The sequence below is a fragment of the Hesperophylax consimilis genome, chromosome 10 (assembly GCF_061612785.1).
Source record: "Hesperophylax consimilis isolate HC1 chromosome 10, BYU_Hcon_1.0, whole genome shotgun sequence".
Lineage (NCBI taxonomy): Eukaryota > Metazoa > Arthropoda > Insecta > Trichoptera > Limnephilidae > Hesperophylax > Hesperophylax consimilis.
In genome coordinates this window covers 10,000,001-10,018,382 of record NC_142845.1, presented here as the reverse complement: position 1 = coordinate 10,018,382, position 18,382 = coordinate 10,000,001, and the positions used below count along the sequence as shown (strand labels likewise).

General features: G+C 31.6%; 1 protein-coding gene across 1 annotated transcript in view; it reads left to right on the top strand.

Annotated features, from left to right (window-relative positions):
- Positions 1-18,382, top strand: part of LOC149420260 (nose resistant to fluoxetine protein 6-like) — a 74,829-nt gene that overhangs the window by 50,374 nt on the left and 6,073 nt on the right. The window contains exons 2-4 of the mRNA XM_089636328.1: positions 11,176-11,375; positions 13,196-13,322; positions 16,866-17,072. Of these exons, the coding sequence (XP_089492454.1) occupies positions 11,176-11,375; positions 13,196-13,322; positions 16,866-17,072 (534 nt within the window). The remainder of the gene's footprint in view (positions 1-11,175; positions 11,376-13,195; positions 13,323-16,865; positions 17,073-18,382) is intronic.

The following is an 18,382-nucleotide window of genomic DNA, read 5'->3' as shown; positions in this document are numbered from 1 at the left end:
CGTAAACTTAAACTTTTCCACTTTAAGAAACCACATAAAATATTATACGGTTTTTATATTACACGTTTTTATAGTTTTAAAAACTAGATGAAAACGATGTATTGACCTGAAATCCGCTGCGTCGGCAAGGTGAATAATCGTGCCCGGTCATGCACGTTGAATGATAAAATTCTCAATACTGCTTCGGAGCTGCAGATGTAACGACCAAATTGATATTTCTCCACTTCATTTGGCGATTTGGTGATTGGTTCATTTATTTATGTATTGGATTGATTTTACAGAACTGCACAACTCAAAGTTGATGAGAGCATCGACAATTTTAAATAGGGATCCATTGTTTTGCTCAGTGACAGATTGTCCACCTTCGTCTGGCGACCGTCGGCGATATTTAGGATATCCGTCATCGCTAGTAGATGTTTGGCTGTGAAATGATTTCTGTATTTGTACATGTTCCTTCTCGCATACATGGAAAATTAGGATTTAAGGCTCTAAGGATTTTACATGGTCAGATCTTCTTCTTTATTCGGTTATTCTATTGGAATAACCATACCAACATATGGACATGTGGTAAACTAAGTTTGTGACATTTAATGGTGTTCATGTGGCATCGCGGTGGACTATGAAATATTAGGAGCCTTGTTTATGAAGTATGGGAGTTTGTGTACGTACATTTAGATGGTATACTCTATTCACTATATAGTATATGCCTTATGGAGTTAAATTGGTGTTAATGAAATAAAAACAATATTTTTTGTTTAAAACAAAGGTACAAAAATAAACTGTACTCAGTTTAATTTTGTACCCTGACGATGCTCGAGTGTAGCGAAACCGGTCGGTCTTAAAATTAATAAAAATTCGTGGTTTTAGACAAAAAATATTGTTTTTATTTCATTAAAATGTTAAACCACAAAGTGATTGCTTTCTACGAAAATATAAATTGGTGTTGTTATTTTCCTTGATTTCTGTCCAAGTTGCAGTTTACGGTGATGTCCGTTACGTTTACGTTTGTGTTTTGTGTTTTACGTGACGTCCGTTACGTTTACCGTGATGTCCGTCAAACACCTGCGATTTTTCTTGCAAATATCAACGCCCACCCGTGAAAGAGTGAGGTAGTGTAACCAATTGTCCAATGTCACTGTTGTGACGATTAGATTCCAAAGCATCCTGAATTTTCTGCTCTCAATTAAGTTCAATTTAATTTAGGTTATAACGGATGGATTCAATTTTTAAATATTGATCAACCAAGTAGATATTGGTTTGTTAACATATATCCAAGTAAGGAGTTAAAATTGTTATGTCTTGTCATAATACGGTCGCAATAGAAATTCATGCATGAAACCGTTTTCACCAGAGGTGCTCCACTGATCTGATCAACTTGAGAAACTTTAATGTTTCATTAATGTGCAACAACATATCTCTATTATCAAATGGTTGTCCAGCTACCACGACTGCTACCTACTTCACTCGAGTATGGAGCATTATAACGGCCACGGTGTTCTCCAACAGGAACTTTATTTGCATGGATTACGATATTGAATTCCGTCGTGACTGGTACTTTTACCAGTTTTTAGATCAATGACTATATGTAGTTGTTATGGAAAAGTATCATATCTTGTAGAGATCTTACCAAATCACTGTCAATTGGTTGTGCGACACTGTTACACTGCGTTGATGCTTGTGTTTCTCGATCTGAGATAAAATAGATTTGCACAAATTTATGATCATAGGTCCAAAATGGCAGCATCTTCCTGTTAAATTTTATGTTTTCCCCTGAATTTTAAATTTAGGCATAAAACCCTGCCCGTACTGCGTACTCTGAAAACATGTTATTTGAAACGCGTTGTAATATATGCGCATGAATGGTTTGGATTTAGGATGATCACCAGTCTAAAAAGAGTGTAGGGGTTTAGGTGGAGAATTAATATTTTTTTCTAATTTTACTTTTCTACGTAAGCAACACAACCTTTAGATTTGTTCTTCTATTTCAGAGTAGAGCAATATACACAAACAACAGATATTGTATCTTTTGTCGCCTGCGTTTTGGTTAAGTCTATGAAGTCTTCAAAGATATTTATTTAAATCATATGTTATGTAAGGCAATTTGGACCTACATTAAATGCCCAGCGTAACTAACATATTTTATAGAATAAGAATTAATATTATGTCGTTCGAAATAGCTTCGCAAATAACTCATCCCATTTGTTAAAGGTAAACATGGTTATTGTGGATAATTGTTGGGAGATATAATTGCACATTTTTCTATAGGCATTTTTAAGACGTACAATTCCATAGTATATTATTGAGATGTATCTTGTAAGGTTAAGCCAGGGTTAGTAATGGAATCCCCCGAAAATATATTTTTATTTTCGACTTGATTACAAAACATCGACTTTTGTTTACTTTACATATATTTAGAATATGCATGTATTATATATATTATATAAGTCTTTCGGAAGAAATTCTCTAAATTATAGTGAAAATCTTATCAAAATAAGCGCACAAACAGACAGACGAGAATAGCTACTTTATACCATTAATGTATTTCAAATTTCATGATCTTTTTATTGGGTTTTGTAATATTTTGAAAAGAGATCAACGTTGATTAGCACATTCTAGGTCACCTTTAGTGGTAATTGTCTCGTATTGTAAAATGTCCCGAATTTAAAAAGATACGCCATATCATGAGATAAAGTCGTGTGTCAGTGACACAAATTGTGCAGCGCATATAAATGCAGGAAAAAAGATAATCAACTTATTATCTCGTAAATGAATTCACAGAATTCTAATCACATTAACAAAAACTATTCATAACGGTAATAAAATTACAAAATAATCAGTTATAAAATAAATCAAGAAAAAAAGCCTTTTAGCAAACGACTTTGCGCAAGTTTACCCAATACGAATTAAATAGGTAACGTCTACACGTTAATAACGAATGATTCGATAGATTATATAGACTTAATCAATTAAAATGTCAAAATATGCAGAGGTTTTTTTTAATTCTGTTCAAGAGTCCAACTGCTTCCGTCTGACAGGTGGGACTACGGAATCTCCAATTGGGTATGTTGTGAGACTGACGAGAATGGGTGATGATGGAGAACATAAAGTTTATGAAGTGCCTGAAAATTTTAAAGCTACTTCAAGAAACGTTCCGATTCTGGATGGTAGTTTTTCACCACAGCGACACTGCAAGTACTACGACTACCACTGCAATTATCTCAATAATATTTTGTCTTGGAATAAATCATAAATTAATTAGTCTCTTGCGTAACTATTACCAATTATTTTCTTATAAGTAAATGGTAAGATTCTGTGTTAGAAAATCCCATATCCATGTAGGAAGTTTTGTTACAAAGGACCGACTCTGAATACATATCTCAAACGTCGATTCATTTTACTTGAATCCTTATTTCTTTTGCACACAGATTTATTCGTTAATTTAACGGAAAGACAGATGGACAAAGAGAGATAAGCTCAATTAATACCGAGAGCTGTAAAACGTTCAGCAGTCACCCGCACCTGGGTTTCTCAGAAATCCTAGAATGAAGGTTAAGTTAAAATAATTGCTGTTTAATGTATTTATTTGAGAAGCGGCTTTAGCATTGTTTGGGCAAATGCCATTTTCCAACAAAACTCAACCCTCAACACCGATACATTGAATTTGTTTGTAATCTTTATGGAACTTTCACTTAAGTACTTCTTTAGTTATTGCTGACACCGATAATGCTTTTGAATGGTTGGTAAAATTGTTGCCTGTCAATATTTCAACTTTCTTATCGAAGATTTTCTGTCGATCTAGGCCGTACTAAAAGCCCATTTATTATGTCATTTATTTCAAAAATTTAAAAATCGTAGGCACGCAATCCAAAAATTAATAAATACATCTTTGGTGGGATATTATAAGTGGGTAGAATAAAAAAAGAAGTTCCTTTAGACATTTAAAAAAAAAAAATTTCAAATCCATCCAGAGATGGTCACACCAATGTTAAAAATTATATTTAATCACAAATAGTTTTGGGTTTGGATTTCTGTTTGGTTATATATAAGAACTTCAAAATGTATTACTGTGAATGGTTTTCATTGTGTTAATCGTAACCACTAACTTGTGAACGACTGAATGAACAACTCTGCTGAAACCATATTTATCAAGCTTAATTTATTTAAAACACTACGACTTTGAAATTCATTATAAAAAAACTACCGAATTAGTTTTATTTGCTTACAACTAACGGTGTCAGTGTAACTACTGAGAAAATACGTTATTTTTATTTATTTTTTAAATAAATTTCAAACAAATCAAATTAAATAATGTTACAATAATTATTAAGTTCTGCAAGTATTTCTGTTATTTTAACCGTTTTTTAATGTGACAGCTGTTTCGGCTTTTGAGGCCATTATCAAACTGTAACTTAATAATTATTATAACATAATAAAATTTGATTTATTTTAAATTTATTTAAAAAATAAAATGGAGTTCTACGAATTAAACACCAAAAAACAATAAAAAAATAAATACGTTCATTCTATTATTATGAATATGGAGGAAATTGGGAGCAATAACAATTTATTTGGCAGTCCAATGAAAAATTCTTGAAATGTTAGTTGTATGCTAATTTATACACACCATAGATTTTTTATTTGCCTGATAATCTTGGAATACCCACATTACAGTTCTAGTTAAACCAGACTTACGGCCGGTTTAACTATATCGAAGCTGAATCCTTTTGTTTACAAATAGGAAGTGGGCAGTTATGCTAGGTACGAGTATAATTGCCACTGTGCTTACTATACGATACCTAAGGGGTGAAACAGGTCTTTTTGACGATTTATATTTTTTTATAGTGGGTTTTTTACAGACGATCTCACTTACGTGAGAAAAATCCAGTTATTAATACTTAGCTAATACACAAATAGGTACAACAATTATAAACATCTTCTCGGACATGGGATACATTAATGTTCATACATCTAAATAAAACTTAAAATGTAAAATAAATAAAAATACAGAATTATATGAAAGACAAATAAGACATCTGCCCTGATGATGGACACTGCAATGCTGTCCGAAACGTTGGCTAAAGAAGGAGTTAGCGCAACACGGCATAATACCCCAAAAACAAATAACAAAAATACTTTTGGCCGTGAAAATCTTAAATCATATTTGAAAGACAAATAGTACAACAAAGTAAGAGACAAATGAGACAAAAATAGAGACGAAAGTAATACATAATATAATCAGCGCAACATATTTTTTGGCACTAGCAGAATATTTTTTCTGAATACAAATAAATTATCGAAGAAAATGTCTACTTCAGCACAGTCTGTCTTATTGTCACATTTAGGTCAAAAGGCTAAAATAGGCGATATCTATTATTTTTGACTGAATTCCAATCGTATGGCGTCTTAAAAAATGGCAATTGGAAACATTTTTTTCAACTTTGCTAAGACATAATGCAGTGTCAAAATGGCCGTGAATTATGTCTTGACATTTATTTAACCGATTCTAAAGTGTTTTCTTATTTACAGTAATGTGGATTTCAAATAATGCTTTCATATTCGAGTTTACTTATAATTAAGACACTGTAAACGGTTAGAATTAATATAGAGTCTTTGAAAGGTTTATATATTATGTGAATAAATACCATAATTTGAAGTGATTTGCACTCAATATCATTGATGTGTACATCAAATATGAATTAAGAATCAAGAGTCATTCTTAGGACGGGTTGTTTCGGAGAATTTGAACAATTCATCTAATTTCAGCGTTCATTTTCAAGTCATGTGAAAGATTTTTTAAGTTCAGTTTTTATTTCAATTCTGTCAAGCAACTAGCCTAATTTGATATAGTAACAAAACTTGAATAGAACCTTCACAGAACCCGGAAAAAATGTTGAAATTTAATGAATTGTTCAAAAAGACAATTTTTTCAAAATAATAATTATTTACAAAGGAAAAATCCTTTATTATTCTATTTTGAGTGATGTTATAACTGTAAAAATTTTCAACATTTAAGTGCATATCATTGACATGAGTATACCAGTTATTATGTGTGACGAGGTCATTTTGAAGCAGCTGATCGAAATCCGACTTAATTCTTAGAAAAAAATTAAGACCATCCCACGAATAAGCATAATCCCTAGTTTAATTTTAAACCAAGGTCATTTATGAATATTAGAAAACGCAGGGGATTAAAATTATAATGTATTAGATTTAAATCCATAGAAACTTTTCAAGTGAGGCTATAAATATGTATCAATCTATAATATTACCAGATCTAGCTTTTACACATTAACGTTGTAAACAATATATGAAATATAATATAATCAATGTAATTGTTGAAAATAATTTTAGAATATATAAAGAAATAAATGCAGGTGTTTGTCTTTAAGTCATATTTCAGTAACCAATGCAGGTGTTATTGTGTCTATGGTCTAAATAAATACATTCGTCTTAGATCTTTAGATACAGGTGAAAGTCAAAGACAAATTTATCTCGTCGATATTGACAAAATGAATCTCGTTGGTTTAAGGATATAAAATTGAATAAGTTTATATTCTTTCATCAAATAGATGAACATCCAGAAATAAAGAAATAGATAGGAACCATGTTAGTATAAATAACAGCGCTATACAAAGTTTATCTATTAAAATATTTTAAAGACCTACGTAGAATTTTACGGTTTTAGAAATAAAATATTCAGTTAATTTCTGGGAAAACCAGATATGAAAGTATCAGTCGAAAAGAGAAATGTCTATTTTTAAAGTAAATAGGTTAAATAAAATATTTCATTATTCTTCCTTGAGTCAATAATGAACAACATCAATATTATATTATAATTAATGTTCATAAACAATACATTTTGCTTTTCTATTTTATAAGTATACGAATACAAATTTGAAACTTCGTTTTTTTATTATAAAAAATTCAGCTGTTCGGGGTAAGAAAAAACATTAGGTTGTAAAAATAATGACTGGGTACAGAACATTTATCTGACAAAAATAATTTAAAAAATACGAACATTGGTCTTTAGTAAATGTCACCATATTAATATTTATAGCTGGTTATGGTAAAGAAGTTTATATGAGAAACTATATTTGTCATACTTTATAATATCAAGTACATATTATGTATGTCATTGCGGACTGCATGTAAACTGATAAAAATACAAGACACCTGCTGCAGATAATTTTTCAGTTACAGAAAAAAATGCAGTTGATTAAAAAAAATTGTTCTACAACAGAATACAACAAAAATAGATAAAAATAACATGGTCAAAGTTCGCATATGACAAGTGATTTTTTTAATAATTAAACAATTAATTAATAATTTTTTTAAATTGCTTAACAAATACGTCAATTATTAAAATAAGGAAAAGGACTAGTTTTCTAATTTTCCACAGACGTCATTATTAATATTAATTTTACGAAAGTTGGTTGGTAAAAGTTCTAAACTTATAATAATAATGATCGGATTATTTATTCGTGAGAAAATTATCTCAAGGGCGAAAAAATAAAAAAAAATAATAAACTTAGTAAATAATGTTAGCACCAACAAATTACTGTGATTCTTAAAAGTTTATTTAAAAACTGCGTGGATTCCCACAGCTTCTGAGAAAAGTGTAAATTTGGTTGTTAGTGTTAGAGCAATACAGTAACGCTATGGTATTATACACAAGTAGAGAAAGTATTATATCCCCTTTAAACTTCATCAATGGAAGACTGAACGCAGTTGGCGCTAAAAAAAATAGTCCAAAGAAGCGAAGTCAGCAGTCCACAATGGAGTGCTGGTACCAACCCTGATGTATGGAAGTGAGGCATGGAACTGGCAGAGAAAGGATGAAAAGGGATTGAATTCTTTTGAAATGAGATTCCTATGTGTGGTTAAACCATGTATGATTGTGTGAGGAATGTGGAGATCCGCAAAGAGTGAAGAGTAAGATTAAGAAAAGGAGGCTTAGATGGTTTGGGCATGTAGATCGAATGAGCGAAGATAAGAGTGTAAGGAAGATATATTATTATGATGGAAATGCCAATGGTAGCAGAAGTTGAGGACGCCCGAAGAAGACATGACACAATCAAGTAAATCAGATACTCGAGTCGGTCCATGTCAAGAGTCAAAATAATAGAAGAGTATGTATGAGACGATGTATGAATGTGAATGAGGCAAGAAGTCTGTGCCAAGACCGAGTTGTATGGCGGTCCGTCATCTCTGCCTACCCCTGCGAAGAAACGGCGTGATGGTTAGTTAGTTAGTTACAAAAAACATAAAAAACAACAAGATCACCCTTTGCAAACTTTGTTATTACACGACAACTAGTTTACCAAAGGGTCCATAAGATAATATCAGTGGTATTATTATCACAATTTGTTTATTGTGTATTACACGATAAGTCAGTGAACTTAACCATATCTTTTAATGCTAGTATCTGTCACTGATTATTATCAAATCGTTGCACAGTAATATAACAAAAAAATTGTTATCATTTCACAAGTTTTTTTATAATCACTGTCGTGAACAGTCAGCTCCAAAGCCAAATGATTTCTTGACCATGGCTAATAATAATTTTCAACTTCTCGGTATTACTTTAAAACTATTATTCATTTTTTCTTTGTTCTCAAAATGTGATGGAATTCATGGATATCAGATGGAGGAGTTTAAAGCAGTTGTTCAGGATGGACTTTTGAAACAAATTGTTAAAACTATAATTAAAGACAGTGGAAATTCTATGAATTGTGCTGAGGATTTGTTGAAGTGGTCGAAAGATTTTCTTTCTGAAACGTGGGCAATAAAAAGTAAGTTTTCACTATCTTTAATCTAGGTGTTTTGTTGACGCCGTTTGCAAATGAGGATTTTTAAACCAAACTACTCTCAATTGCAATTATTAATCTTTAAATCAAGATTTTGATACTTAAATTAGTTTCACTTTTAAATAATAAATTAGCACCAAAACGCCGTGCACAAAACACACGTTTAAAATTTTTTTTGATAATTTATCTACAAACTTAAACTCTAAATGATGTAAATATTATTAATTTTATATAGTGAAGGTACGAGTATATGACAGTTTGTGCATTTCAATTTTATAACTATGCTGAAATACCTACTAAATAAACACAACTACTACTGAAAAAAAACACATAATAAACCACTTTTATTGAATTCATATCTTACCTTTACTTTACCTTACTTCTTTATACCTACCCGTCCTCTAATAATTTGTCTCCCACTTTTCTATTTGTGTCTCTTTCTGTCACCAATTTGGTGTCTTCTTCTGTATTTGTCTCTTTATCGAATTGTATTATTTTTAAATATATTAAACATATGTGTATGTTTGTAATTATGATTAGTAGGTATGTAAGCCCTGATTTTTTTAAAATTTACTCCAAACAGGAAGCTCTAAGGAGAAAAAATCCCTTAGGGCCTTTGTCATTTTTGGGGATGCTGTGTTTTTGGGTCAAAATAGGGAGTCGGAAAATTACTTTTAATTACATTTTTACTTTAAATAAGCTTAAGAATCTTTTGTAAAAGTCTACCGGGTACGTTCTGATGCATCCTGTATATTATATTTTTACTTGGAAATGATTTCTAGTGCAAATGTTTTAAATATTATTTTTAATATTTTGCTATCTGCAATTTGTTACTCTTGTTGAGATAAATATTTAGGCATCAAATTACCACTAACAGTGTTTTTTTTTCTAAATCTTGTAGCCATAAAAATATCTTTCGTCCTCGTGTTGGTAACATCTCAATCCCAAGAAATCCTTCGAGTTCGTGTTTAATATTTCAAAATGCTTTTCTCGTCTCTTTACAAATCGTATCTTTTGTTGAATGTTTCGCAGCCAGGAGTTGCTGCGTTCGTCCTTCGCTTATATTATTTTCTTCAGTCGTGATTTATTTGCTCGGAAGAATGCTCTCCATTTTCCGGTTAAAGTATCGCCGAGGAATGCACACATTTGGTTTATAAAACTCCAAACTAACACGTTTCTGTTTCACCCCGTTTTGAATTCAACTACATCATATTATTAATAAGTTTTCATACTATTGAAGTTAATGAATTCCATGAAAGTTTTATTTAATTTAAATATATATGATTTAATTAAGTGGGTAGGTACTACTTAAATATCGCCAAACTATTCTGTTAACAGTGAAATTTGATTCTCGGAATGTCGTCCCACTTATCTGAACATTAATGTGTTTGATAATCACGAAAGCGAACTGTGAGCAAACAAAGTCATTCAATATTGAAAGGATAAATGCGTCAAACCGTAGTCAAGATACTAAGTTCAGAGATAGATATATTCAGATGGGTATAGACTGGAATATTGGATTGGATAATTGGAATAAACTTCAACCCAAACTTAGGTACATAGGAAACCAAATCAGAAAAAAATAGGACTGATGCAAATACAAATTTACAGAACTAACATTTAAACCCTTATTAAATAGTACAATTATGATTGTTGGCTCATACTAAGTACTTACCGTCTATTTCAAGATTATGAAATTTGTTGGATCATGTAATTTGTAAAATATTTGATAGTTAATTATTATTAAAAAGACACGGTACATTTTTAAGAACAAAATAATCATGTTAATATTTTAATTTAAAAAAAGATAAGGTGTAAATCAGAACATTGCGAAAGACAGAAGACTTGATAATATTCATGACAAACAAAATTTCCTTACCTAAGACGAGAAAATACCCTAAAATAAAGTTATCCACAAAAATATGCGACGAGCGGCCATGTTGTACTGGACAGACCTGCGGTTGAATTTGCCCTACAAAATATCTTAATATCTTAGGTTAAGTCGTGTAAAAACTATACTTGTACCGCCTTACAGTCGAATTTTAGAAAATTGATCTTTCCGTGCGGTTTATTCAAATTATTACTGATGAACGCATTTCTAGAATCTCTGATTTCTTGTGAAATCTCTCAGGAAATTACTCATTCATCGTCAAAAAAAATAAAATCCAGTGTTTACCGCTAATTTTATAGTTGCAAAACATTTAATAAAATTTTCAAAACGTTTTACATAAAATATTTTATTTTTAAGGTTTTACGACTTCGTCGAAATTAATTAGAATTTGAGCCTCGAGAAAACCCCCGCTATTGGAGTTTTGTGTCACCTTAACAGGATCGGAAAGATTTTAATAATGTATTTATTTATTTCCAGTGCTAGATGCGGGAGGGAAGCCACCCCACGGCCTGCTGGAAGGCAACATCAATAGTGTGGGGATGTTTGAGGAGTGCCTTGGAATCAGCCACCTGAGGAATGACTCCAGGATTATCAAGGGGAAGTATTGCATGGCCAGGATACCACTACCCAGTGGAATTCTTGATATTAGTGTTAATGACAAAGCCTCTTTTGGGATGGTATTTCAAAAAGCACCATATATAAATCAAAGGTAAAACAAAAATTTTATTTGAAACTTGTGATCGCATCCAAGACTTACATCCGTGTTAAGTACCTACCTAATACTATAAAATTAACTATTTAATAAAATTTCTATTTTTTTTTAATAACTTATTGAGTAAAACCTCAAATTGTAATATTTAACTATTGAAGACAATATTAGCGATTTTTAATCAAAAATCTGAAACAGAAAAATCAGTTAAAGATACGGTCACATCTAGGACTCGAACCCAGGACCGTTGCCTTGCCCTGGTACCGCTCTACCAACTGAGCTAATGGGACCATATCTCCTTCGGTCATATTTAACTGTATCATAATTAAATAATACAATTTGAGGTATTACTCAATATTACTATTACTCGATACTCAATAAGTTATTCCAAAACATAAATATTCATCCCAGACTTGCAGAAAAGTCAATAAATGTCGAACATTAAAAAAAAGATATATTTATCTAAAAACACTGTCTGGATTGCATTAAGTTCGAGTTGAATCTTGCGATCATACATAAATATTGTTGCCAGTAAAAATGTGCGGTGAGAAAAATGAAGACAATGTTGTTGGTTCTTATTCGAAGTATGATACAGTTAAATATGGCCAAAGGACATTGGGTCCCATTAGTTCAGTTGATAGAGCGGTGCCTCTATCAACAAAAATATTTTTATCTTTAGCCTCGAAGGATTCAAGGTAAATGCTATAAATTACCCATTATAGAAGAAATGTTAAATACATACAATAATGCGCCATTAAAATTTGTATTTTTTTTTCTTTTTTATAAGTAATATCTTGAAACAAAAAAAAAGTAATAACTTAAACAAAATTATTGTGAATCACGACAAAATCGAACGACATCATCATCATCAATGTAGCATGCACATTAAATATAACAAACACAACATTTGCCATCATATTCACAGCTTGAAAACTATGCTAAACCTTCCATAATAAACTAATGATTAACAATCTGCCCTGCCTCTTAGATGGGGTTAAAAACCACGGCTGAAAAACTAGCCCTACCTATAACGGGATTCCTTATATTCCAAACTGACTTGACAAAGACGGCTCGTTTTGTTTCGCTTTCACGAAAGTGAGAATGGATCTTATTTTTTTTTATTATATTTTATTATTTGTTTTAAAAAGAAAGACAAATATTCCAGGGTTACGAATAATCTAACAATATTTGAAAATTTCTTACTACCACCATAGTAAGCGGAAAATGTTGCTTGTGTTGTGATGGAAGACTTAGCCAGCCACCGAGCGGACGAATCTGCTTTCATCAAATTTTTAGAATTCAACCTTTGAAAATATTAGTGTTAAAAATTGGCTAAAATATTAACCAATATTAACTAATTAAATTAGCTGTCATAGAAGTAAAATATTTTACACAAGAGATATTAATGTATTCAGTGAAACTCTCAAAATTTTTAGAGATTTGACGACTCATCTTATAGAATGTGATATATTATAACCAAATAAAAAATATTCCGACAGTGTGGTTTTAGCAGGGTGGCAGAGGGAGATAAAGACCGATATTATAAAATGTTCACTTGTTTCTGAGATAAAATTAATTCATGCTACAGCAAAACAAGTTTTATAGCGAAAAAAATTAAACTAATTACAAGACATGAATTTTTACAAACAGGGGTCGGTGATGCGGTCCAATAGCTTGCTATAAATAGGCTCAAAAAACCAGATCCCTGTTGATCCCTGATCTTTTGCCTCGAACCCTGGACCAGTTAACATCTAACGCTGCTTCATATGCCTGAACCCGCTTCATCAGATCCAACTCGCTGCCTTTGATTTCAACCCAGTTCCCTCCACTTCTTTTGCTGACTTCACCCCTGCTCGCCAGTCAGCGAGCGGTGCCCCCTCTCCCGAGGCCGTCTACTGTTACCTACCGAGCATGCGTACGGATTCGGTGAAAACAAACCGTCTTTATAAATGCGTTCTTATTTCATGCAAATCACAAGTATCGAATATATCGTCTTTCTCAAAACGTATACGTACATAAAACACTATAAGAGTCGAAAATCCCTTTATTTTCATGGTGGTTTCACAAAGGACAAAAGTGAATGGTACCGGTGCTTTTATTTTTGTTGGAGTTGTTGTCATGGATGTGATTTAATTTTTTTTTCTGAATGGTAAAGATAATAGCTACATCTCACACAAGACAACAGAACAGGTAATTACACGGAATTAATTTAGCCCTGATAAAAAAATATTGAAAGCGTACAGGGCTGTAATTGTAAAGCTTTTATATTTCAAATATTTAGATTTTTACATTTCAAATTGTTTTTATATGATTTTTCAAGGTCTTCCACTATACTGAATCTAATTACCCTAAAAAGGTATCCTCCACAACACCGGCAAACTCCTAGCGTAGAGGAAAATATAAATTCTAAATAAACAATTTTCATAAGAATAATAAACTTAGAAAAACAATAGTATTAAAATAAACAATGTTGTTCGAAGAACTTTTCAATTACTGTTCTTACAGACATAAAATTATACGAGTGGCCTTGGAATGACATAATATCTGTTAAAGGTAGTATCCGGGAAGGTTTGCAATATTTGGAAAATGTTTTTTAAATATTTTGAATGTTTGTTTGGTAAAAATGTTATGATTTACAAATACCATTTATAACTTTGATAGTAGAGGTCCTACCTATTTAAGCCGAGCAATAAAAATGATTAAGACGTATCTTTACAACTCAATTAATTGAAAATTTTATCGGAATATATAATTACACATAACTCCAATAATGTCGATGATTTCCTGGAAGTAAATGTACATGATCTTATGCAGAAGTTTCGGTAAGATAACAATCATGAAAAAGCAGATTTTTTAATCAATATCATAAATTGGTCGTGTCAGAAACTAAAACTACATGAAGTGAACCCGTCGTTTCTTGGTGTTAAGAATGGTTTGGAGTATAGTTTTGAGATGGAAATAATAATATTGTCAAAAATTGATTTAAAAAAATGAAGTATTTAATTCACTTCATCGTGCCATGTCCTATTTGGGCATCCACAACATCTTCTACTATTCACTTCCATGTCATATAATCACATAAGACTGTTTTTTTGGTTCATCCGCTATCTAGGCCCAATCGATTTAAGCATCACTTTCTTAATCTTATTTATTTATTATATTTGATTCGCCACATACTACCCAAAACAAATCGACGCTTTGGAAAATTCAGCAACACTCTCGTCAAGGCTGTCCAGTGGCACAGCTCGCCCCTACATTATAGTTGTACTAAATATCTTCACGTTACGATATGTGATTATTATGTAATTGTCATTTTTTTCTTTTTAATATTATGCTATCTTCTATTTTGCCGATTATTTATATTCATATGGAACGCAGAGCCTTACACACACTGTCCTGTCCCAAAGGATTATTAATAGATAATGCTAACAATAAAAAAGCTACAACCTTTATAGCGTAGCGATTGCACAAATGGGTTATATCGACATAACTTTTATTTCCTACACATTTTGCTCACATCAAAACCAACATTGCATATGTCATGCTTAACCTTTTGATTTAATGAACGTATAGTCAAACAACATATTGTCATTTGAATTCCTTTTCCAGGTTGTTGAATACAAGCCCGCGAGGCTTGAATTTCAACTTAGCAATCTGCATTCCGGATTCCTGCAAAGCATCTGACGTAGAGGCAGCCCTCGCTATAGCACTGACTTCTGCTAATATATCACTAGATATAGAGATACCTGAGAGTAACTGCAGCGTAGACGAACCAGGCCCATGGGATGCAGGAGAAATCATTGCGGCGTGAGAATTATTATAAAAGTTTATTTATATAACCGGAAAATGCACATTTTTTCAAAAATCATTTTGGATGATTATAATTTATTAAAAATTATTCAACTTCCTTTTTCGTCTTCTTTTAATGATTTTTCATTTCACCTAGCGAAAGAAAAATAGTTTACTTTAATGTCACTCTTAAATGTACATTTCAAATGTCAAGTTCCTAACGCAACATTTTTTGGGTAATGTTTTTGCGAATATGTAAAAATTGCTTGCTTACATATTTACCTAATAATATAATAATAAAGAGATGAATTTTGAAAAAGAGGAGTGAAAAGTGTGGTCGGTTTGCCATTATTAGAAAAAATAGTTTATTATTCTCTTATTCTGATTTCAGGGTCGTTTTAGCATTGATCGGGATTTTGATTCTATCGGGTACAATCTACGATGTTTGGTTCAAGTTGGTGAAGAAAGGTAAAAAGAGATTCTGTGAAATTTTATTTTCATACGGCTTTTTTGACGGCTTCCGTTGTCATAAAAAACAAAATATAATATATAATATTGTGTTGCCATATTCTCTCTTACTCCAAATGGTTGGGAGCAGTTGAGACTCAACTGCGGTATTTTTTGAACACCAAAAATGAAGTACACTGTTTCTGTACTTGCTTTGACCAGACAATCCAAACAACGCAGATATGCCGTTCCCAACAATTAACTATGTTTATAATACTTGAATATTGGTGGGAAGGCCCAAATATAAATGTATTCGGGCATTCCCTTCAATTTAACACACCGAAATACATTTTGCCTGCTTAATTACTTATACAGAGTGTCCGAGAGTAAAGTACACTAACTTCATTAAGTGATTCTACATGATGGTAGAAGTAAAAAAAATAAATAATATTTTTCGGAATTCAAACTTTTTTTTGCAATACTAAAATATTTTTCCAAAGAAGAATATTCATTTTTCCATGGATAAACTTCAACTTTTTTACCGAAAAAAGTACCTTGAAAAAGAAATTTTTTTCTACTTCTAAAATCATTTAGAATCACCCTCCGAAGTTAGTGCACTTTACCCCCGGACACCCTGTATTAATTAAACATATTTAATGATCTCAGAAAATTGTTCAGTAGTTCACTTTAATATAAGCCCAGTCCAATAAATGCTCTATCTCAAACAATTCTTACTTCACAACAGAAGATTCAGACAAACATGTTAGATACACCAGCAATACTAACAGAACGATGATGATCAATGTACCAAACTATTTGTTTTGTAAGCAATTAATCTGAAGATAATATTAATTCGTGATGTGACCAGACAGTACCAAACATAATAAAAAAACATGCGATGTAATCACGGTAGTAACGCTATAACTTACCACTTCAATTCAATTGGACATTAGGTTGGTCAGAGTTTGGAGAGTACATAGGCAATGAATTACCTTTAGCGGACTGGTATGCTATTTTTCATGGAAATTAACCATGCATTTGATAAAATAACCCATATTTTATAATTCCAGTGATTAGTTTTAGTTCCAATTTTATTATGAACATTTTTGAATTCGATTCGCAGTCGCACCCAGATGAATTGAAAAAAAAATGTTTCCTGAAGTTTTTATGATTATCGTTATTTTTAAATTATAAGAATAATTAATTTAAGCATTCTATTCAGGAGATGTCAAATCACAGAACTTTCTACTGACAGCATTCTCAATGTACACCAACTCCAAGAGACTCACCACCCTCAGTAAGGACCCTGGACCCTTGGCTTGCCTACATGGAATAAGGGTCATGTCCATAATTTGGATCATTTTAGGACACAGGTTTTTAAATAGCCTCGCATTTCCTGTTGAAAATCTGAATGACATGCTCAAAGTAAGTACTTTTTGTAATCAAACGGGATGCATTATTTATATCTACAAAACTATCTCTCAACTTTGATATCTGAAATAACATGTCCACCTTACTTGAAATTGCACATTACTTAGATATCATTTTAGTATTATAATTAATCTTTATATCTATTTCCGATTTTATGTCCGGGTTAATACTTCCCCATAGGAAAAACTAAACCCTTCCACTCACTTTTCCACAAATGATCATCTAGTCAATCAACACTATGCAAGTGCATTATATAAGCAAAAAAATACAGTGTGTGGCAAGCCTACGCACGACGGAAGTGAAACTTTTAGTATTCTTCTCTCTCTCTTTTCATTTCATATTATTATTATTCAGAATGCTGTACATTATAGTTTTAAAAAGCATAAATTTATTTATAAGCGTGTTGTTAACAAATAAACGTTTAACTAGATTCCCAATATTGACATATTTATAAGTAGCATGTGATAAAAAAAAAATTAAAAGTTATAAAAATATGGGATTCAAACTCGGGTCCTGCATAATGAGTGTCGAACGCTCTGCCTCTAGACCGTGAGGAGAGGTATCTTGCACGACGAGAACCGCGTATACAACGTGTACCCCTATCACATAACGTCTCGTTAACGCTTTATATAGGGTCGAATCGAAGATATATCGGCAGTGTGAAGTCATATCTGTCGTTTTTTAAAATATTTCCGTAAATTTGTCCGTATATTAATTAATAATGGGTGTGTTTTTTACTAAATATCTGGGAATGCCAAATTCTTTTTATTTCATTTATTAAATCTGTGTATTTTCTTATTTTTTCATTAGCAGATTTTTGAATATTACAGGAATTTGGAATAGCGACATCAATGATATAAGTTATTTTTTTAATTAATTAAGTAATTTAGTATTAAGGTAAATGTAATGATTTTTCCAAAAGTGTTTTGGTCATTTTGCATTTGGCAATGACCCTTCAAAATGTGTTTTTGGACAGCAATTCAGAAACAATCGAAAATAAATATTTGAAAATGAGTCCAGATAAAGAAAAGATGCGATGTTGGAAGGAAAAAATGCAGTTTTTAATAAGGGTTGTTAAAAATAGGACATTTATTTAGGTCACTAAAAGATATATGATTGTTGGTTCATGATAAAGAGCATACTACGAGAAAAATTTAAAAAGGGAAGGAACGGAAAAGTTTTTTCCGTTTTAAACAAAAATTAAATTGAGTGTTTTGAAAATTGTTGGATTCACAATTCTAGTAAACAGTAACAAGGATATCACTGTTAAGCATTTTACTGAAACCTGTTTTGTTTGCTACATTTCTC